Source organism: Notothenia rossii, assembly GCF_949606895.1.
Source record: "Notothenia rossii genome assembly, chromosome: 8".
Lineage (NCBI taxonomy): Eukaryota > Metazoa > Chordata > Actinopteri > Perciformes > Nototheniidae > Notothenia > Notothenia rossii.
This window is the reverse complement of record NC_136906.1, coordinates 6,026,772-6,049,866: the sequence shown is the minus strand read 5'-3', so window position 1 is coordinate 6,049,866 and position 23,095 is coordinate 6,026,772. Positions and strand designations below refer to the sequence as shown.

At 41.0% G+C, this 23,095-nt stretch overlaps 2 protein-coding genes across 2 annotated transcripts; both read right to left on the bottom strand.

Annotated features, from left to right (window-relative positions):
- Positions 1 to 777: 777 nt before the first annotated feature.
- On the bottom strand, positions 778 to 16,606 carry LOC307017473 (heme-binding protein 1-like). Its single transcript, XM_079647095.1, has 4 exons — positions 16,298 to 16,606; positions 5,775 to 5,913; positions 3,908 to 4,088; positions 778 to 1,692 (listed from the first exon to the last, which is right to left on the bottom strand). Exons 1-4 carry the CDS (start codon positions 16,373 to 16,375, stop codon positions 1,512 to 1,514), a joined length of 579 nt encoding a protein of 192 aa, XP_079503221.1. The 5' UTR covers positions 16,376 to 16,606; the 3' UTR covers positions 778 to 1,511.
- A 2,868-nt stretch (positions 16,607 to 19,474) lies between these two features.
- Positions 19,475 to 21,926, bottom strand: fmc1 (formation of mitochondrial complex V assembly factor 1 homolog). The gene is made up of 2 exons (XM_079646330.1): positions 21,739 to 21,926; positions 19,475 to 19,989 (listed from the first exon to the last, which is right to left on the bottom strand). The coding sequence occupies exons 1-2, from the start codon at positions 21,865 to 21,867 to the stop codon at positions 19,786 to 19,788; spliced, it is 333 nt and encodes a 110-aa protein (XP_079502456.1). The 5' UTR covers positions 21,868 to 21,926; the 3' UTR covers positions 19,475 to 19,785.
- Positions 21,927 to 23,095: the final 1,169 nt, after the last annotated feature.

Sequence of the window (23,095 nt, the reverse complement as noted above, 5' to 3'; positions counted from 1 at the left end):
ATCGGTGATAAAATGTTATGTTAATTTCCAGGTTCATATCAGTATGTAGTGTCTCTACTTTAAAGAGTCCTCTCCTGCTGATGTTCAGGTGTATATCAGTATGTAGTGTCTCTACTTTAAAGAGTCCTCTCCTACTGATATTCAGGTGTATATCAGTATGTAGTGTCTCTACTTTAAAGAGTCCTCTCCTGCTGATGTTCAGGTGTATATCAGTATGTAGTGTCTCTACTTTAAAGAGTCCTCTCCTGCTGATGTTCAGGTGTATATCAGTATGTAGTGTCTCTACTTTAAAGAGTCCTCTCCTGCTGATGTTCAGGTGTATATCAGTATGTAGTGTCTCTACTTTAAAGAGTCCTCTCCTGCTGATGTTCAGGTGTATATCAGTATGTAGTGTCTCTACTTTAAAGAGTCCTCTCCTGCTGATGTTCAGGTGTATATCAGTATGGAGTGTCTCTACTTTAAAGAGTCCTCTCCTGCTGATGTTCAGGTGTATATCAGTATGTAGTGTCTCTACTTCATGTCTCCATGCTTAATGTTCAAAAAGCTCTTTCCTCATACTGTCTGTGCTGCAGCACTTCTTTTCACCCTCTGTCTGCAACCAGAGTCCAGTCTGCTCTGATTGGTTAGCTGATCCTTAGCCTATCACGTACAATTTGTTGGAGCGCTAGCCAATAGAAGCGCAAGTGAAACACAGTGATGTCACTAAGTAAACCAAATGGTGGCGGTTCAGGCGGGTTTAAAAGTTATGTGAAACTACACGTGTGTTTTCAAAACAACGTTTTACAGATTAAAGAAATAAATACAACTAGAATTATACGTACTGAATAATATATTTATTATATTATGAAACACTATCAAACCTGAACATTATATTGACTTTTCACAGGTAAATCACACGGCATATGTATCGCTTTACACAATAAATAAAGATGGCATTATCATGCACTAAACACAAAATATTCACAACACATAAATGCTTCCTGGATTCACATCTGATCACAGAGTGTATAACAACATATAGCTAGCTAGCTGATTTCCACTCACTTCATAAAGACTAGATCTACTTTATGGCTCAAATCCTATTTCTTTCCCAATCCTTACTCAGGAAAAGGAAGTGTGTTTTTTACTCCCATTTAATAATCTATCATTCTATATATATTCTCTGAAGACGTTCAACATTGTAAACCAAATGAAAGATGTGCAAAGCCCTACTGTGTGTTATTTAGCGAGATGAAAGCATTACAGGGACTTTACGGACTTACAGTACGTGTTATTCTAGGAACGAAAAACTCCATTTGGTTGTATTGAAATGCAGATTAAATTACTCGCTAAAATACATTTCTGCTCAACAAAAGCCTATAATCTCTATTTGTCCATTTGGGTTATGGTTTGTCAAGTGTTCTCACCAATCAAATACTGTTCGAGCTACAGGATTGTCGGCAGTGAAAGTGTAATGGAGGTTAGATCAAGGACTCAGCATCAGATTTGACTCGGATTGGATTGATTGTCTCCTACGGTTCCTCCTGTAGAAACCACACCTCGTTTCGGCGTCCGTAAGGCTTCAGCGGCGGGTCGTAGCTGCAGCAGAAATACTGCTTACGCTGGAAGGGAGCCGTCTCACCCAGAGTACGAGTCAGACGCAAGGCCTCCGCTCGGAACTCACTCTCCGCCGCGAAGCCTCCAAACTGCCGGCTGAAATGGAAATAGAAATCTTAAAAAGGTGGAAGATTACAGTGTCTGTTTCAGAATCAGAGGTACCGTATTCATTCCACTAGTTAAAGGGGTCCTATTATCATCTTCAGGTTCATATGTGTATGTAGTGTCTCTACTGGGACATGCCTCCATGATTTAAAGGGGACCTATCATGCAAAATGCACTTTTGTACATCTTGTATAAAATGAATATGTGTCCCCGGTGTTCCAGGGAACTCACCAAGTGTCAGAAAACACAACCCTCTCTATTTTCCTCCATACCCAAATCTCTTAAAAAGGGGCTGCAACGGATCTGATACAGACTGATCCAGATTTGAACACTTCTATGACATCACAGAAGTGGCGCTACGGCTATTGGGCCAACTCCACCAATCAGGAGGAGACAGCCACGGACATTGCCGTTAGAAAGCTGGAGACGCTGTAGTACATATGCCAGGCCTGTAGATGGTGCTGTTCTCACAGAATCAGCCCATGCAAAGACAGTGTTAAATTGAGAGAAATGAGGAATGGCTAAAATGCATGATCTGTTTGGTATTTTCAAAAATAAAAAGTATAAATATGCCTTATATAGGTATGGTCCTACACTATATTATTCAAATATAGCATGATAGGTCCACTTTGAATGTGCTGCAGCACCTCTTTTCACCCTCTGTCTGACACCTGAGCCCAGTCTGCTCTGATTGGTTAGCTGGTCGGCTCTGTTGTGATTGGTCAACCTGCTTAGAGATGTCCTGCCCCTTAGCCGATCACGTACAATGTGTTAGAGCGCTAGCCAATAGAAGCGTGAGTGTCACATAGTGATGTCACCATGTTAGAGAAGCAAACAAAGGAGTCCAACTTTCCTTAGGACCTATTTGACACCCTGTTCTTTTTCCTGTAAGCCACTTGAGATAACTGTTGAGAACTTTGTCTCGTCTGCGTCTTCTACACAACTTGCCCGTATCTGTGACTTTTAACAGGTCGGCACCGTGGGAATTGAAGTCTTTGTATCTTCTATGGACTACAGAGTTTAACTCAAGGTGGGGATATTATTTGACCTTTTACAAGAAAATGTCATTAACGGCTCTATGCCTTGTATACATTTAAAGGTCCCCTACAGTGGCGAACCGTCAGGGCCTTCAAGGTATTCAGAGAATACCCAGGAACACTCAGATAAAACAAACAAAAAATCGATTTAATTATATAAATAAAATGTATATAAATGAATATAAAATGAATAAATGAGAATGGTATCTGTGATTTTTTTGTCCTTCTCGGACCATGCACTACGCATTTCAGTGGTTTTGTGTTAGAAAAGAAAGCAACCAATCAGATCTTGTTCTGGGTCTCTGGGTAGAATATCCTTCAACCAAGGTATTCTATATCCTTGATCGAATGCCCTGGCCGTTGCACTGAATGAGAGCGTACATTTGGACAGACAGTTTGATCAACCAATCATATATTGATTTGTAGCCAATGGGCGTATTCTTTCAGAGTTTCCCTCGGTTCCAGGGTACTCTAGAAGGCCCGCTAGTTCACTGGCTCGAGACAGAGGATCTAGAGATGAATGTGACGAAGCAATTCATGCCGTTTTATTATTTTAACGTTGAAATGACAAGTGCAACAGGTGAAGATGAAGTTGTTGCGGAATTGTTGTGAGTACCCTTTTCAAGACGACAATTCAGTGAAAAGACGGACATTATAATGCCGCGGAGGGGGAGGGGGGGCGGCTTCGGGGGGTGTGTGTGTCTACAGAAGGTCCAGTTGTGATAGACACGGTTCGCCACTGGTCCCCTATTATACTGTTTTTCATCAATATATTATAGGTCCTCAGATATACACAGAGCCTGTCTCTGATTGTCTGAAACACCAAACAGATCATTGCAGCATTACCCATAATCCCCTCTGCTTTCAGCCCTGTTTCCAAAGTGCTGATTCTCTGTCTGTTACTTTAAATGAAAATAAGGAGCCCCTCCCCACGCCCCTCTGAGAGATATTTGGTTAAAAAGAACTCAATGGTGCTCTAGGAGGAGATTCAGGTGATAAGGGGGGGGGGGGGGGGGATCAGGACAAAAAGAGAGAGAATCTTTTTTCCTGAGTCTCTTTTACACATGTTGATGTAGAAGAGACATGAAGAAGAGGGGACACATGTTGATGTAGGAGAGACATGAACAAGTGGATTTTGCATAATAGGTGACCTTTAACCTGAGACTTACAGAGCGTAGACGGTCATGCCGGGCCGGTCCTCCACGGTGATGGCGGTGTCGCTGGGGGTTGGGGGCTCCTGCTGGTAGCTGGTGGGGATTCTGATGGCGACCACCAAACGGCGAGACAGGACACCGTCATTTCTCGGGTAAACTGTGACAATGATGGGAGCCGCAGTACCCATGGCAACAGCTGAGAGGATGAGACAGAGAGGGAGTTTAAAAACGTAGGGAACGTAGAGGAGAGAACACAGCTATCCTCCTTAAAGGGAAATAACCACATGTAAAGGTCGGGGTCTGTGTTTTTAAAAGACCCCAGCCTAGTTTTCAGTGCGCTTTCAGTCGGTTTATGTGTCTGTTGACCTACAGTGGGGAATTACTCATATTATAATGTATCCTTTAATAAAAGATAATCCAGGTTATATGAAAATATATATATATACAAAATGTCATTATTATTTTGTTTTTTATTGACTCAATTGTTAGTATATGTGGCCTGCATTACATTATAAAATCCTTCTTTGCCATTACAATAATTGGTACTTTTGTTTCATGCATCTCTTATGTGTGTAACACTTTACACATTACATTACATTACATTTAGCTGACACTTTTATCCAAAGCGACTTACAATAAGTACATTCGACCAGGAAGATACAAACTTGAAGAAAACAGAATCATATAAGTACATCAGGTTTCATAGAGCCAAACATTTCAAGTGCTACTCAACTGGCTTTAGATAAGCCAGTCCTTTATTAGTATATAAGTGCTTTGTTAGTAATTCTATCGCTCGAAGTGGAGTCGAAAGAGATGAGTTTTCAGTCTGCGCCGGAAGATGTGTAAGCTTTCTGCTGTCCTGATTTCAATGGGGAGCTCATTCCACCATTTTGGAGCCAGGATAGCAAACCCACGTGTTTTTGCTGACGGGAACTTGGGTCCCCCTCGCAGTGTGGGTGCAGCGAGCTGTTTGGCTGATGCAGAGCGGAGTGCACGTGCTGGGGTTTACGGTTTAACCATGTCCTGGATGTAGGAAGGGCCAGATCCATTCGCAGCATGGTACGCAAGTACCAGTGTCTTGAAGTGGATTCTAGCAGTTACTGGAAGCCAGTGAAGGGAGCGGAGGAGGGGCGTGCTGTGGGAACATTTAGGAAGGTTGAAGACCAGACGAGCCGCTGCATTCTGGATGAGCTGCAGAGGTCGGATGGCACATGCAGGTAGACCAGCCAGGAGGGAGTTGCAGTAGTCTAGACGTGAGACAACGAGAGCCTGGATCAGAACCTGCGTGGCTTTCTGGGTCAGGAGGGGACGTATCCTCCTGATGTTGTAAAGCGTGTATCTGCAGCAGCGGGTTGTAGCAGCAATGTTTGCAGTGAAGGACAGTTTGTTATCTAGGGTCACACCCAGATTCCTTGCAGTCTGAGTCGAGGAAACAACAGAGGTGCCGATGTTGATTGTTAGGTCAAGAGTGGGACAATCTTTTCCTGGAAGGAAAAGCAGTTCAGTCTTGTCAAGGTTGAGCTTGAGGTGATGAGCAGACATCCACTGAGAGATGTCAGCTAGACAAGCAGAGATGCGTGCGACGACCTGGGTCTCTGAGCGGGGAAAGGACAGAATTAATTGGCTGTCGTCAGCGTAGCAGTGGTATGAAAAACCATGCGTGCTAATGACAGATCCGAGCGAGTTTGTGTACAGGGAGAAGAGGAGGGGACCAAGAACAGAGCCCTGAGGGACCCCTGTAGTTAATTGACAAGGGTCGGAATCGGACCCTCTCCAAGTTGCCCTGTAGGTACGGTCTTTGAGGTATGAGGTGAGATACAAAGATAAAATGGATGTCAATGTGTATTAACATATCTGAGCAGAGCTTAATATCTGATTTCACCTTGTTCGTTGCTCCCTCCGATGTACATGAGCAGCTTCCTCACCAGCTCGCCCGTCACCTGGTCGAAGCTCCGCCCTTCAGAGGACACCACGGCGTATTTGGCGCCATCGTACCGCCGCACCTCAAAGCTAACTCCATCCTGGGAAAGGAACAGAAAAATCAGGGGGTGGATTTACCATCAGCAGGCCGAACACAGCTGAAACATTAAGGCATGCACACACACCCACACAGAAACTGAGTTGTTCTCTTTACCAGGGAAGGCTTTAGCTCAGAAATGATTCACCCCTGACACACTGATGTAGACGATCTGAAAGCCTTGAACTTGCGGGGGTTAACACTCGGAGGGGTTGTGTGTTTTTGCGCGTTTGACTGGACGCATGTGTGGGTGTGTGAAACCGATGTGGGCAGCCAAAAATAATGAGATGCAGATGAAACGTATTTACACTGATTTGATTTGGTTTCTTCTGCTCGGCAGGGTTCAGTCAGCCTGCAGAGAATAATGGGCAAGAGATGTCTTACATAACAGCGCGCCGGAAAACACACACACACACACACACACACACACACACACACACACACACACACACACACACACACACACACACACACACACACACGCACACAGAAACACACGCAGAAACACACACACACAGAAATACACACACACACACACACACACACACGCGCGCGCACACACAGAAACACACACACAGAAATACACACACACACAGAAATACACACACAGACTCGCTGCATTAAAATTATGCAACAGTTTTGCATTAAGTATGATTAAGTGGGGCTAATGTGGGGCACGGTCAGTCGACTCTAATGCAGCTGGGCAATAACTTTAATATGTTTTGAAGGAATCTGTCCGCTGCAGGTTTCCCATACTCGTTCCATTCAAGTGATTTAGCTCTGTGTGTATGCATGACATTGTGATATGGTTTTCCTAACAGTGTTTACTGTATATAAGAGGCAGCTGTTAAATATACGGTTGTTTTTTTTGCAGAGGATGTGGTTTTGTATATCTTTGAAATTGTAGCTGCAAATACACTCCAGGCATAATTCCTTCTGCATATTGTGGTTCTCACGTGGGCTTCCGAAGCGTGTTTTCTCATCCCTGAGGGAAAACAGAAACCTAAAAATATCATGCAAATGATTTTGTCTTTGTCTTTTATATGACCGGAGGAAAAGTGGTGGGACGAGAGGAGGCGGACTCTCTGTTTTCATCCGTGTCCGTTGGTGCTCAAATGTCAAGGTTGATGGACAAATGTTTCCCTGATGATTTGTGATAAGAGAATTCATTGAGTTGCTTTTATTTTTCCTGTTTTTCTTGTGTAGCATACGTGGGCTGCGACTGTATTTCATAAGTCAACCCTGTGTTGCAGGATGACAGAAAGATGACCTTTGAATCCTTGAATCTCTGAATAATGCTCTGTCTTTCATACAGGGTGTTTAAATGTCCTCCAATGGAGAGCAGGAATGAGTTAGCATTTTAGCACTTCTGGTTCCCTCGTCTCAAAGTGAATGTTTTTTTTGTTGTGTTTTTAGTTGGATGTCTGAAATAAGGTCTCTGATAAGGTCAAGCTGATGAAGCTAAAAATGGCGGTTGCTACGAGGGGCTAAATGAGACGACTAAATGTCATCATGCTAAACATTAGCCGCCTTTAGCTTAGCAGTGTTGAGTGGCTTCATGTGACCGTGATGTTGTTCCTATAGCCTTTTGGGGGTTGCATTTCCTTTTCTAAAATCATAATTGTAGTGTTAATATATGGAGATTATCCTGCTGAACAAAACAAGTACATTTCATAAACGTGTGTTTGCTACACATGGGCGTAGTTTCCACTGGGGACAGGGGGGGACATTTAATTTAACTTTCATGCCAATAAAGCCCCATTGAATTGGGGGGGGGGGAAGAGAGAGAGAGAGAGAGAGAGAGAGAGAGAGAGAGAGAGAGAGAGAGAGCTGTTTCAACAATAAGGAGAGGGAGAGTCCTGTCAGACTGTCAGGCTGACATAACGTCGGTTTAGGTGAGGTAAAGGACTCGCTGAGTCATTAGATTGTAAACTTTAGTCTAAGTTATCTCAGTGGGTCTCAAACGGTTTGGTCGTCTATGTAAACAAATCTTTCCATCTATTTAATATAGTTGTTCTAAATAAGTTAAGAAATCATTCCAATGTCTTAATTTTGCTCTCAAAGTGCACCAGATTGATGCTTTTAACTTTAATTCAAAGACAAAAATCTTCTCCTCATTATATACATGACACATTTTTCTTGGATTTTGTAACACCATAGTCCCTAATATATTTGTAGAAAGGCAGGAAATGGAATTAAATCGAGAAAAATGTTTCATTGCGGAGGACCCCCTGTTTTGTGTCCCCTTCACTTCTCAAACCAAAGTTACACCCGCGCTGCTACAGGACTTATTTTCTGTACCACCCAATGGAAAGATCATAGCCTACTAAGTTTTACAATGCTAACTTCTGGGTCAGACTACCAAACCACATCCTCTCTGCACCACTCTATTTGTATCTCTAACAACTTTGATCTAACTTGTCCTATTCGAAACCCTTCACAGTGGTAAACAGAGGTCATGTTACAGAAGATAGAGACTCAGAGAATACAAGATAACCCAGAGTTATCATTAAGCTCTAACTTGTGACAGGTACACAGGCTCCTGCTTAGTAATTACAAGCTTTGCACTCTGTACCTCTTGTCAGTGGGGCTCACTATTAACATTATATATGGGTGACACTGACATAAGGACAAAGCACAGCCTGACTTTAGTTAAGCCTTGCAATTATTCTGTCTGTGCCTGTGTGTGTTTAGCTGTCACCTTATGCCATCTTATACAACGATAATAACACTGTGCCTGAGGAGAGCACACAGGGGACCGATCAACACTGCGACTGTTACAGCCACTTCATGAGCTGTTAAAAGAATCCTCTGCATTCATTAGCAAGCTTCTAGCTGCTGTTATTCTGCTGTTTGACTTGCCAACTCCTCTGTATCAGTTTTAATTAAGAGTGTTAGGTGTCACAGTCAGGAGAGTGCTGCGCAGATCATGTGACCGGCTCTGATTTCAATACCGACTGTTCAATGAAGGCAGTCAGATCCAGTGATTTAAAGACATTTGACCTCTTTCTTTTAATCAGGGTTGGGAGGGTTACATGTATTCTGTTACGATTACCAGGCACCTGTAAAAAAAACACACAGAGGTGGAAGGAGGACACGGATCCTTTCTTAAAGGGGCCCACTACGCTTGGTAGGGGTTTTCCCTTTCCTGTAGTGTGTTATGAAGGTTTCTGTGCATGTTAATGGTCTGCAAAGACTAAAATCCCTGGTGCCTGAAACGCCTCCATTTGACTCCCTTGTTTACTTCCATAGCATAGTGACATCACTGTGCAAAACCTGCGCTTGTATTGGCTGGCACTCTGAAACATTATACGTGATAGGCTAAAGGCCCGGACGCGTCTATCGTTTTTCCAACCCAGTTTAGATCCCACTTGGCGTTACATCCCTATGGTTACATCACTGCCTCACACCCGCGAAATACTGTCCTTTTAAACGCTGCATAATATATAATATAATAGTGCTTCTTTGTCAATATGACGGACGACCACACTTATGCAGTGCTGAGGAATGTTCATTCATCATTTAATATGAATTCCTGATGGATATAAGAGGGATACATTAGCAAACATCTGTATATATCTAGGTATCATTAAATAATGCTGTCAGATAAATGAAGTACACAGTAATAGTCAAGGTTATATTCAATATTCTGCACTTACACCAGCTGATATTTAAAACGCCTTTTGTTTGTGCTGAAAACGACATTTGAGGATACACACAGGCTATTTATAAATGATAAAACACCAGTAATACAATCTCAGGACTCTTCGATATGGCTTTGATTACAGGATCGTTTACTTTCAGTCAACAAATCCTTTGGAAAGACAAAACACAACTATTCAATATCTTGCTTTAACGCGACCGCTATAACTGCCGAAGATGAAGTCTATGACGCTATGGCGTAGAGCCACCTCGATCCTTGCGTAATGCGGAAGTGGGCGTGGTTAAATCTAAACTGGGTTGGAAAAACGATAGACGCGGCCCGGACACACCAATCTGACAAGAAAGAACTGACACAGACGGACCCCGACTGTTGCGTCTCCTCACGTCTCCTGCGTCTTGGCCATGTGTCGCACTGGAACACACGGCAAAGACTTCAGCCGACGGCCAAGTAGCACGTACGAACTGCGCATGCGTGAGAGGCAATAACTCTCCTTACCAACAGGCGGTGGTAGTGTGTATTCGTCATTCAAAAGAGGCAACAACCGGAAGACAGACTGCGTGATAACTGAGAGAAGAAGAACAGACTGCGTGATAACCAAGAGAAGAAGAACAGACTGCGTGATAACCAAGAGAAGAAGAACAGACTGCGTGATAACCGAGAGAAGAAGAACAGACTGCGTGTTAACCAAGAGAAGAAGAACAGACTGCGTGATAACCGAGAGAAGAAGAACAGACTGCGTGATAACCAAGAGAAGAAGAACAGACTGCGTGATAACCGAGAGAAGAAGAACAGACTATGTGATATAAACAAACAACAAATAGCGTGTTCCATTTTCACTCTACAGCGAGAAGCTCATGGGGCTTTCCAGAACCTGTGTCGAGAGCTGGAGTTCAATTCAATCTCACATTTGCCTTCTTAATAGTTTTTTTGGGTCCCTCACTTCCGTTTCGCTTCTCATGCACTGATTCGCTAGCTGAACAGCCAATCAGAGTGATTTCTTTCGCCAACTGCCTTTCGGCCGAAAAAGGCGTCACCAATCTGAGTAGGGCGTGTCGACGCTCATCGTCGGCCTGACGCACCGACGCCGATAATCGGCTTGGTGTGTCCGTGCCTTAAGGGGTGGGACATCTCTGAGACTTTGACCAATCAGAGCAGACTGGGCTCTGGTTTCAGACAGAGGGTGAAAATAGTTGCTGCAGTATGAGGAAAATAAAGAGCTTTTTTTAACATTAAAGAATGGAAACATGTCATAGAGACACGACATACTATGAGATCTGAAAATGAGCATAATATTTCTTTAAGTAATTGTCCTTATGTTGCTAAATGAAGTAAAGAAATGTAACCTGGTTACTTTCCGTTAGATTACCTCAATATCAAATGCAATACAAATAATAAATACAAAATAAAATAATTATTAAGATGTTTTTACTTGAGTGTATAATGTAACACAACAATATAATGTAACCTTAAACTTTTGGTTCTGATTAGGTATTTTATATGAAACGGTAAGGTAACCTTTTGTTTTTATTCTTATACCGATATCCTGTTACATGTTACTCCCCAAACCTGCTTTTAATAAACACCTGGACGAAGTGTGTGTACCGTGGTGACCTTTGACATCGTGCTGCATTTGGATCAGTAACAGAAATGATCACTAATTAGGATCTCCTTTGTCCCCTTTTAAAATGTGAGCACTTGAAATCATCAGTTATTTACGAATACTTCTGGCTTCGGACAAAAGATGTTAGTATGCAGTGTCAGAACAGATCTGCTTTCCTGTGTGTGTGTGTGTGTGTGTGTGTGTGTGTGTGTGTGTGTGTGTGTGTGTGTGTGTGTGTGTGTGTGTGTGTGTGTGTGTGTGTGTGTGTGTGTGTGTGTGTGTGTGTGTGTGTGTGTGTGTGTGTGTGTGTGTGTGTGTGTGTGTGTGTGTGTGTGTGTGTGTGTGTGTGTGTGTGTGTGTGTGTGTGTGTGTGTGTGTGTGTGTGTGTGTGTGTGTGTGTGTGTGTGTGTGTGTGTGTGTGTGTGTGTGTGTGTGTGTGTGTGTTAAATCGTGTCACTTTGGGTCATTTGATTCCCTGTCTGTCTGGTCAGTTTGGCAGAGAGGCCTCTCAGTCTGTGTGTCTTTGTAAGCTGCTCTTTAGGGTTAAACACACACAAAAGCTGATTTAAAAAACAAAAACAATAGAACATGCAAACCTTGACATTTCATGGCTATGTGCACATTTACAGTAGTGCATTGTGGGTCAACAGTGCAAGAGAGAAGAACCTCGAAAATGCCTGTAGGGCATCGCATCGGTAAACAACACACATCACTGAGCTCACTGGAATCCATCCACTGTGTGCGCATACATTGAAAATGGGAACATGTACATAACAAGGTGGCAGTGGGGGTGTTGACAAGGAAAGTACAAATGTCTCCTTAAAAATATTTACGGCACAAGAGAGTGATGCAGGAATGAGTCCTAGAATCCGCAAATAACATTTTATCATGTCCTCATCTGGAAGTGAAGGTTTTTTTGGAGTTAGAAGCTTGAAATAAAGTCTGTGGTTAACACAAGCTGAAGAGGTTGTCAAGTTTTGTTGTACGCCAGTAAACACAACACTGGTGAAAGCTTTTATGTGTCTTCAAAACTACGGTTGCTAACAGGTGGCTCAATGAGACGACTGAACGTAATCACGCCGAACATTAGCCGCCTTTCGCTTAGTGGTGGTGACGTGAAGTCATGTGACCGTGCTGTAGTTCCTTTACAGCCCAACATTAGCTGTGGACTTCTGCCGATTTATTTAACACTTAATCTATTATACAATTGGTGTTTATATGTGGAGATTATCCTGCTGAACAAAACGTGTAAATATCATAAACGTGTGTTTGCCACTTTCTGCAATATTCCACAATCCAATTGAAAACTCCCATTGGCTTTCTGTTGAGGGAGTCCTCCTTTCAAGGCTAACTGCCAGGTTGGCCTACAAAGGAATGTCATCGCTGACACACTCAATTACTAATGAGGGAACACAGTTATCTTTTCATCCTGATAACGTCATCCTGTTACATTTACAATGTCACTTCCCCAGCCTGTCAGTGTCAGTGTATCAGTGTACACTCTAACCCAGGGGTGTCAAACTCAAATACACAGTGGGCCAAAATAAAAACAATGGTTACTAGTGGAGGGCCGGACTGGTTCAATGTTTATTGCAGAACTTATTGAAATGAACTAATTGCAAATATTAAACCTGGAACTAACAAAGCTTAAATGATTGCCTATAAAAACAACATGAAACATTAAATAATCAGTTGCATTCATTTCTTATGGCTCTATCTGCAGCTTCTCCAGAGTCATTTCTTATGAGTACATTTTTCCACAGGCCAACAACAGCTTCAACAAAACTATTTCCCTCAAATAGAAAACCAAACATGCCCTGTCGTCGTGAGAGAGAAAGTGCAGAAGGAAACATCCATTAAACTCAGTGTGCTGCTCTGTGATGCTAGTTCAAGATACTTGGCATCTCATCTTGGGTGCAAGGTCATCAATGTTTGGGCTCAGGCTCTGAGCTGAGGAGACCCTCAGGATGGAGTGAAGGTGTGCGTGCAATATACCGGCGGGCCAGATCTAATAGTAATTAGAAATTATCCTGCGGGCCGAAATTAAATCCACCAAGGGCCTGATTTGACCAAACTCTCTCCTACAACAAATACATCAAACAGATCACAAAGACAGCCTTCTTCCACCTCAAAAACATCGCCCGTCTATGTCCATCCCTCTCCTCCACTGCTGCCTAAACCCTCATCCATCCCTTCATCACCTCCCGTCTGGATTATTGTAAAAGCCTCCTCTATGGTTCACCTGCAAACATCCTCAACAAACTTCAATACATCCAGAACTCCGTCGCCCGTCTACTCACCCACACCCGAATCCGTGACCACATCACCCCCGTCCTCATCAAGCTCCACTGGCTCCCCATCCCCCAGAGAATTCAGTACAAAATCCTCCTGATGACGTACAAAGCCCTCCATAACCTGGCCCCATCCTACCTGACTGACCTCCTCCACAGACACTCTCCCACTCGCTCCCTCCGCTCTGCCACTGCCAACCTCCCGTCCCTCCCCACCCGGACAAACCTCAAGTCCTGGGGCAGCAGAGCCTTCTCCGTTGCTGCACCCACCCTCTGGAACTCACTACCCCAATCCATCAGAGATTCTTCCTCCCTCACAGCGTTCATAACATCACTCAAAACCCACCTGTTCAACACTGCATTCAACCACTGACCCCCCCCCCCCCCCTATTTTTATCTCTTTTTGTATTTCTTGAAAAGTGCTATATAAGTCCCATGTATTATTATTATTATTATTATTATTATTATTATTATTATTATTATTATTATTATTATTATTATTATTATTTGACTCCCGGGCCTTGAGTTTGACACATGTGCTCTAACTCCATAAATCTGAGCTGAGAGGTTAACCACAAACATCTACAGTGTCACGCTGGAGCACACAACATGTCACACATGAAGTACAGTGGTGGAAAGTACATGTACTCAAGCACTGGATTTAAATAACCTGTAACTTACTGAGTGTTTTCAATTTATGTTACCATGTACTTCTACTCCACTTGATTTCAGAGGCAAATATTGTACTTGTTACTCCCATACATTTATTTAACACTCATAGTTACTTTTTTTTAATAAATATTAAAACATGATACATGCTTATATGTTATGATGCTCTACTTCTCATCCACCCAGTATTTGAAAAGTAAACTAAACTTGGATCCACATTGGCAAATTACAAAAATACTCTTAGATACTTAGTTGTTAGTAATAAAACTGGATAACATTCAATACTGAACAGATACTGTAAAAGGAGACATTATTTATAACAAGTAACTGTTGATACTTTAAGTATATTTAGCTAATAAAACGTATTTCCTTCTGAATGCAGGACTTTGACTTGTAATGGAGTATTTTTAGTCCGTTGTAATTCTAATTTGACTTGAGGAAAGGATGTGGCTCCTGGCTTTGGAGGTCATGTTATAATGTGTTTCTGTTCATGCTTTTAATGTTTACTTTGAATGGCCTTGTCTTGAAAGCTGCGCCAAACATCAAATATCTGAGTGCTCCATCCATATCTGCTGAAGTGTGTGTGTGTGTTTTTATTTTAAGGTTACCCAGGACATCACCATCTGTATTGCTGATTGGACCTCTGGCTGCTTTGCCCCTTTGCCCCCCCACTGTGCGGCTCAGCAGGCATCTTTATAGGTCAGAGGCAATTAGCTGCCCGGCTGTCACTTCCTGTTCCAAAGGTTGTGACAGCAGCAGGAGAAACGCCGCAAAATCCCTGACAGGACCATTTTAAACACAATTGCCATAACATAACCATGTTAAGTGCCGCTTTAAATATGTACGCAAGCAGAAGAGGAAACCGTGCACCTTTTACAAAACAAAACACAACAGGATTACTGAGTGTAATCAGCCGTGGAGAAAAGGGTGTGAGGTATAATTTGAGGAATTACCTGTAAAAGTAACCTAATCTGTGTATCGCAATATAAAAGTAACCTGATTCCTTTCCAGTACTTTTGGATTACCTCAATATCAGATGTAATGCAAATAAGTTTAAGAGAAAAGAATAATCAAAACAAATAAAGAAAATATATCAGGTGTCCATCTACTGCAATGACAAGAAGAGGGATGGACGGAAATGAAAACCAAAAGCAGATTCAGGCAGCCATTCCAATTCATGGACTACATATGAGTAAATTGGCTACAGTATGTTTTCAATTGAAGCATGTGCCTTATAATATATATAGTTTTGTAAAAGGTATTGTAACAATGAAAACCTGATAGCAATCCCCAGTTTTTTAAATGTTTGCATGACAGTAATCTGATTACGTCCTTTTTTGATGTAGCCTCACTGTAAGGAATCACAGTTACTTTTTTTTAGTCCTATTTAGGTAAACCTGTTACATGTAATCCATTACCTCCCAAGCCTCTTCGTACTATCATTATTTATTTTAAATGTATTGTCACATTGTCATGCTGCTAGTAATGCCCACTTTAATTTATTTAACGAGTAATCTGATTACATTTGACGTAAGGGAATACAGTTACCTTTTTTGTATCCTGATGGAGTTTAACATGTAATCCATTACTCTCAAGGTGGTTTGTAATATATTCTTCTTCATTTACAATGTATTGTGACATGGTAATGATTATAATGATTATAATCCCATTATTTTTAAATGAACCTGTACTTTTATTATAAATTGTCTTTCAAGGTGGGCTACCAGTAATCTGATTACATTTGTATAATTTCAGGGGAACACAGATTTGGTATCCTGATAAACTAACTCCGTTTCTCTCCAACCTGTTCGTAGCCGTTATTTATTTTTAAAATAATCTGATTACATATTTTTTTGGATGTAAGGGAATACAGTTACCTTTTGTCGGTATCCTGATTACGTAATCCTGTTACCTGTAATCTGTTACTCCCCAAACCTGTTTGTAATATTACGTTTTTTATTTTTGAAATGCATCACATCAATATAATCGTGATAGCTATCCCCTCTTCTCTTTGAAATTGTACCTGTCACAGTCTTGTCTTGAAGTAAGGAAATACATCTACATTTTTAGTATCCTGATAACGTAATCGCGTTACATTTATCCCGTTACTCCCCGGGCCTGGATAGCAGCTATATGAAGTTGTATCTGACCGGATGTGCGTTACCTTGACCTCGCTGCTCAGCAGTTTGTATTCCGTCTCCTCGGTGTTACCGAACAGCGAGTTCTTCATCATGCCAAACATGTCGTCCCCTCTCCTCTCTCCGATCCTTTTTTTGGCTTCTTGTTTATCCTCCTTTAGTATCGTCCTTGCAGCTTTCCCTGCAAACCGTTTACTCTCCGACTGCTCCTTAATGTGAGCATCCAATTCTTTAAAGACCCTGGATAAACCTGTAATGGTATACAGATGCCCAAATGCGTAAAGTGCGCACGCCTTATTGTCTCCAGCGAGCTCTCAACAGATGCTTTTATTTCAGGCAGAAGTTCCTGAGATGCTGCCTGACTCCTCCAGAAGAGGACCAGCCCCTCTCTGACAGGAGAGCCCGCCCCCGCTGCTCTCCTCCTGTAAACTACATTATGCACATACCATAATACACCTTATTGATCTCCAAGGGGAATAATTGTACTCCTGAATACCTCGATGCATTTTAATTGTATATATTCATTTTAATAACTGTATTCCATTTGTTTGCATTGCACTTTACGACCACACATAATTTAATATGAATTTAAATACATTACATACATTTTTACATTGTGTATTTTTTTTGTATGATGTGTGCATATTATTATTTTTATTTTATTTTATTTAATAAACGTTGTATTCTTTTTTATTCTATAAATAGAGGTAAATCATTTTAATTTTAATTCTAAAAAAATGCAACTACTTTTGCACAATATTCAAAATCTAATTCTTAATTAAAAATAGATATTTAGCTGTTTTTATTTGCAGGAAAATCAGTCTGCCCTTATTCTGCATATTTTGTACCGTGTATTATTTGATACCCTACACTCATAAATGCTGACATAAATGTTTTTCCCAGGGTGCATCAGATCTACGGGGAGTCACCTCCTCCGAACCCCCCTCCCCAAAAACAGTGAATCTCAGAACCGCTCTGCTTCTGTTTCTCTCTCATTCAGCTTGTCATGGTTTCCTGCTCCAGGAGGCGTTGAACAGCGGGGAGCGGAGACGCACATTTATATCCTGCTTTTTACGCAGAATAAATGTTGACACAAGCTGTTGGTTTGTCAGAATGCATTGGACTTTCTGTTCCTCCAGGACTGACTGTGTGTGTGTGTGTGTGTGTGTGTGTGTGTGTGTGTGTGTGTGTGTGTGTGTGTGTGTGTGTGTGTGTGTGTGTGTGTGTGTGTGTGTGTGTGTGTGTGTGTGTGTGTGTGTGTGTGTGTGTGTGTGTGTGTGTGTGTGTGTGTGTGTGTGTGTGTGTGTGTGTGTGTGTGTGTGTGTTTTACTCCCTGTGTCACTGTGCGTTGCTTTGCTTTAGGGTTGGTCTATTTAAATTCACACTGAAGGCTATGTTAGTCACCACTGGAGAGTAAGGAGAAACAGGAAGGGCAGATTTAATGAAAAAAGTGTGATGGACGGCACAGGGCGAGGAGCTGAGGTTCTGTTTGTCTCTTACTTACTATATTGTAGGAGCCAATATTGCACTTTTTACTCCACCACATTTATTTAACAGCTTTAGTTACTTTCAATCCAGATGATAAGATAATTCAAAATATGCATCATCAACTAATACGTAAACATTGACACCCTTGTTGTCCACCCTGACACACTCTCATGAGAGTAGATGACAGCCAATAGAAAGGCAGTATATGCTTCAGTGGATAAGTCTGATGGGAGAAACTGTAAATAATCAACTGTGCAAATTGCTGTGACAATCAAACCACCACGCCCATGTGAATTCATCATTTCCCACTCCAACATTCTTCTTTGACAACATTGGATTAGTTAGCCTGCCGTATTTTCACTTAAAACTACTTACCTTTAAAGGGGACCTATAATGCAAAATAAACTTTTTGATGTCTTTTCTACATAAATATGTGTCCCCGGTGTGTCGGGGAACTCACGCAGCGTCAGAAAATAAAACCCTCTCTTTTCCTCCGTACCCAAATCTCTAAAAACGGGGCTACAACGTTGCTATCAGAAACAATGCCCGACTGTTTTGGACGTAATATGGTCGGTGTTTACATTAGCATCGCTAACACTCAGAGCTAACCTGTACTGGAGAGCATGTGTGTGAAGAAGCAGGAAGTAAAAAGGAACTCACCTTGTGGTATAACCGGCAAGAGAGAAAGCCTTTGAGCTCCATACTGTTTCAGAAATAATCCTTGATAATCCATGATATGGCGTTTCATCACCGCAGTATTTAGTTTAGACAGTAGCTGCCGGGTCCCGCATGAGCTCAGACCCCTCCTTTTTGATCAATTCTTTTTTTTTTTTTAAAGCTTTATACCCAAAATCAGCACTTTTGAAGTGAAATAGAGGGAAATGAGGCATGGCTAGAATGGGTGATCTGTTTGGTATTTTGAGCAAAACACTTCATAGACATGTTTTTTATATATCTGAGACTTATAGCTATTGCCTAAAAATAGCATGACAGTTGACCTTTAAAGTAATCTTAGACTAAAAACAATATGTGAGCAGGTTGTATGTCAAACAAACTCAGTACTTTCTAACTTAATTATATGCATTCACTCTTGTTTATTTAGAACATGTCTTGTCTGTTTGCTTTTATTTAGAAATAACAAAATAAGCATTAAAGTCTATGTGCGAGACACTTTTTAATTCTTACACACAATTTATATTATAATCTGCTACCACTTACTTTTAGAAAGGCTGCTACCTGTTTCTGTTCAATGGTTTTGTACCGTTCTGATTGTCTTTAAGGTAGTTTACCTCACTTTTACCTAATAATTGAATCTGACTCCAACAATACCTGCTTAAAGTCACTTAATAGACTGCGTGTGGAACAGGGAAGGTGCAAAGCACTGATGAAAGTGTGGAACTACACCACAGAAGACACATGCAGCTGTGGATCAGTGCAGACAATGTCCCACGTACTGGAATGTGCCAATGCCCCCCGGTGCAGTCCAGAAGACCTGGCAGAACCTACCCCATCAGCTGTGGCCTGTGCCCGATACTGGCAGAACGACATCTGAGATTACTAGAGACTCGAAGAAGAAGAATACCTGCTGAGTTATAAGAAAGTTTGAAATCATTCTTGAATGCCAAAGTGAAAATGTATTGAAATAGAACAACTCAATAAAATGTATTCTAGATCATCTGTGGCCATGTTTTTTTAAATAACTCAGAAACAGTGACTAATATTTATATTATTTAATGTGAGAGATGAATGAAAAAAAAGAGTATGTTTGAAACGGTTGCTGAAACACCAACAAAAGCAGGTGACAACTAAACAGATTTTTAATCATAACATATTTCACAGTTGCTTCAAATACTCAAATGTTACTCTTATTGGTAGAACAACACAACAGGAATAAGTGAAATTGCCTCAAAGCAGTCCATGATGGCACCGTCTGCCATCCAAACAGTTATCTCTTTACAGATTGCTTTTCATGTGGTGAATTGCAAACGACCAAAGCTGAGATCTCAAGGATTTTCTCCCGCTGTCCTCACTTCTCCCAGCCTTTCCCCCCCGGCTGTGTGGGCAGCCTGAGCCCCACCATGGCAGCTGCTGACTCCTGGCTGCATTCGCCCTTCACGTGGTACAGTTTGTGCAGAGCCAGGTGAGTCCTGGTGGAGCCGAGCAGACACAGGTAGGTGTTGGAGTCGTGGTGCGCCTCCTGCTGGGCCCGGCAGTACCTTTCACCTGTTATCTGTGAGAGGGGGGGGGGGGGAGAGAAGAGAAGGGGAATGTTAGTGAAGATCAAATGAAGATGGTAGCATACATAGAAACATACACAGGTTTGCAATAGAGTGGTGTGGGAATGTCCTTACACTTGGGAATGAGTTAGCATTTTAGCACCTCCGGTTCCCCGTCTTGAATCAAAGGTTTTCTGAATGTGTTTTTGGTAAGAGGCCTCAAATAAGGTCTGTTTACACAAGCTTCACATTTTTTTAAGACTTAAAATCCCCCACTGGTGAACATTTGAAGCTTGTACGCGTCATAAAAACAGTGGTTTCAAAAGTGTCTAAATGAGACGACTGAACATCATCACGCCGAACATTAGCCGCCTTTAGCTTAGCGGAGGTGACATGAAGTCATGTGACCGTGATGAAGTTCCTTTATAACCTAATGCTAGATATTTAGTTCTGGGCATTCAAAAATCCTAAAGTGGTGTTAATATGTTGAGAATATCCTGTTGAACAAAAATTGTTTTCTACAATATTCCTAAATCAAATCAAACTCCCCCTGCTTTTAGTCGGGTGAGCCTATAGGATGTTATTAGTTCGGCCTGTACCACTCTATAGAGAAAACGAAATCAAGGTTATGTAGAAAAAGCCATACGGTCTAGCTGGTGGGCAACATGGAGTTTGCATGTCTCCAGACTATGTAACATAAACTAACTCGCCTATATACATTGCAAGCTCTCCTGCCACTATGTTTTCTTCCTTCATCAACCATACATTGACACCGAGCATTTGGTGACAGTCACTATAGACATTAACATATACATTAAAATGCCTGGGGGTGTTTTAGGGGCTTGGACAAATACACAGTGACAAGCAAGAGTTGCTCCAAGCTATTTTGCTCCAGTGACTGAACATGTTTTCGACCAGTCTGGTGAGACATGGTCTGCCAAGCATTAATAATACAAGCTTTAAGCCAATATATGCTAAAAAAACACGCCAACATTTAATATGAAATAGCAGCTCGACTGTGTTTTGGGTGAGAAACGAAAACCAAGGGGGAGGCCAAACACTAAGATACGCATGAGGACATATTAGTTAATTGGAGAGTAGTTCTACTTCTACATATTAATTACAATTAATACATATATAGTTCAATTCATTATTGTAATTGCAATGTGGTCATGCAAGAAGGACTAAACAAATCCATTGCTAATAACTGATAAAAACGTTTTAACAAGGATCTATGTAACCCCGCGGATTAACACAACATCCTTGATAACCAAAAAGATAACTTGAAATTATTAAATATTAAATATCATTAAATGTATTGCTGTTAAAATGTAAAGTATACAAACGTAAATAAACTACAATAATTGACACAATGAATGGCTTATTAATCCTATTTAAAAGGCTGCGTAGGAACTCATTTATTAAGCTTAATAACTATCAGGAAGTTTTATCACCTGTGTATTAATACTGGGCTACGCTAATGCTAGTTAGCTGCTAGTTAATGTTAGCATGTCCTACAGTAACCTTGTGGTGAACTGTTAACTGTCAAATATGATTAAAAAAGGCAATAACAAAGCCCCACAATCATATTCAGTTTAATATGCTCTATTCGTACTATTGTGCACTATTAAACCCCATTATATCATTTTAAACTAGCACGTAAAACAGTGATTACAGAGTTATCACGTTAGCTCACGTTAGCCATGCTGTTTGGGATGACAGTTTGCTAACTTTAGCTTAAACGCAATTGGTGTGAAACTCGCCTTATTCTTACGGAACTGGTCCATGACATAGTTGTAAGCCAGAGATTTATTATAGGTCGGTCCTATGGAGGCACGCAGTTCTTTTAGTATTCCTCTGCACACTCGTAACGCTGGTGCCATCTCAGCCATCTTTACACCGTGTTGTTATTGTGTTTTATTGTGAAGCCAGGCACAATCAATCCAGCTCAGAGCAACCGATCTAACTACCTTACACCGACCACGTGGCGGCGATATGTCCCACTAATAAATCCACGAAGACTCAAATGGTGCTTCTTCCCCAACATGTTCCTGCCCTATTTCTAAGGTAACGTGAATTTAATGGACACCAAACACTTCTGTAAATTATTGTGGAAGTGTGCAGGTATTTGTCTTGTGTGTATTTATAATCCTAAGGTTTTACCATCTCTGTAACTGTTGTAAAAAGTGTTTAAAGTTACCCTGCTTTGGCTGTGGCTGAACTGATAGATCAACAGGTGCTTGTAGTACTATTAGAATGAAAGATTCAAAGGCTTTATTTTGATATGCACAATAGCTATAGCTATATATATATGAACATTTTAATTTCCTGGCTCCTTCTACAATGAACATATATACTAAATATAAAAAAGACTATTGTGCACCAGACAATAGTGCAGGTTGCAAGAATAGGAAAATATATACATATAAAAAGAATAAGGTAAAACTCAATGCTAAATTAAATACTGTATAGTAGAATGAATACTGTGTACCGTAATGAAATATGTGGATAGAAAAATGAACATGTAAACTCATGAAATTACATTGTCAGAATTCATCCTGGATTTTGTAACAGTTGCACCATTTAAGAATGAAATAAATACATAATAAAATAATTTGAATAAACAATCTATACACACACAATAAGTTAAAGTAAGAATGTCAAATGTATTTATATAAATAAAAGTCAAAATGTGCACATTTTAAAACATGAATTGTTACTTCAGCACCATAACTATCCAGGAGTTCTTCTTTATTATACATTTTTAATTGTATATTCTAATTCAGGTTCACAGATGTTGTCTAAAACTCTGAAAAAGGTCATGCAGAGATGGTTTATTGGGTCCAGGAACCACGTGGTGTGTCCATCCAAATCCGCCAAAAACAGAGGAAATCTGCAACGACTGTCCTCGGTCACACTCAAAGCCTCCCTGACATGGATTCCTGCTTCTATTGTAAGGTATTTTCTTAATGTGCTTATTCTTAAGTAAGATTTCTGAGGTACTCTTGCCTAAGTATCTTCTTTACTGTCAATGTATGCTTCTACGCCAATTCAAAAACGTTTTAAATATTATGTTTTGTTATCAATAAGATTTGCCAACAGTTTACTTCTAACAGATCA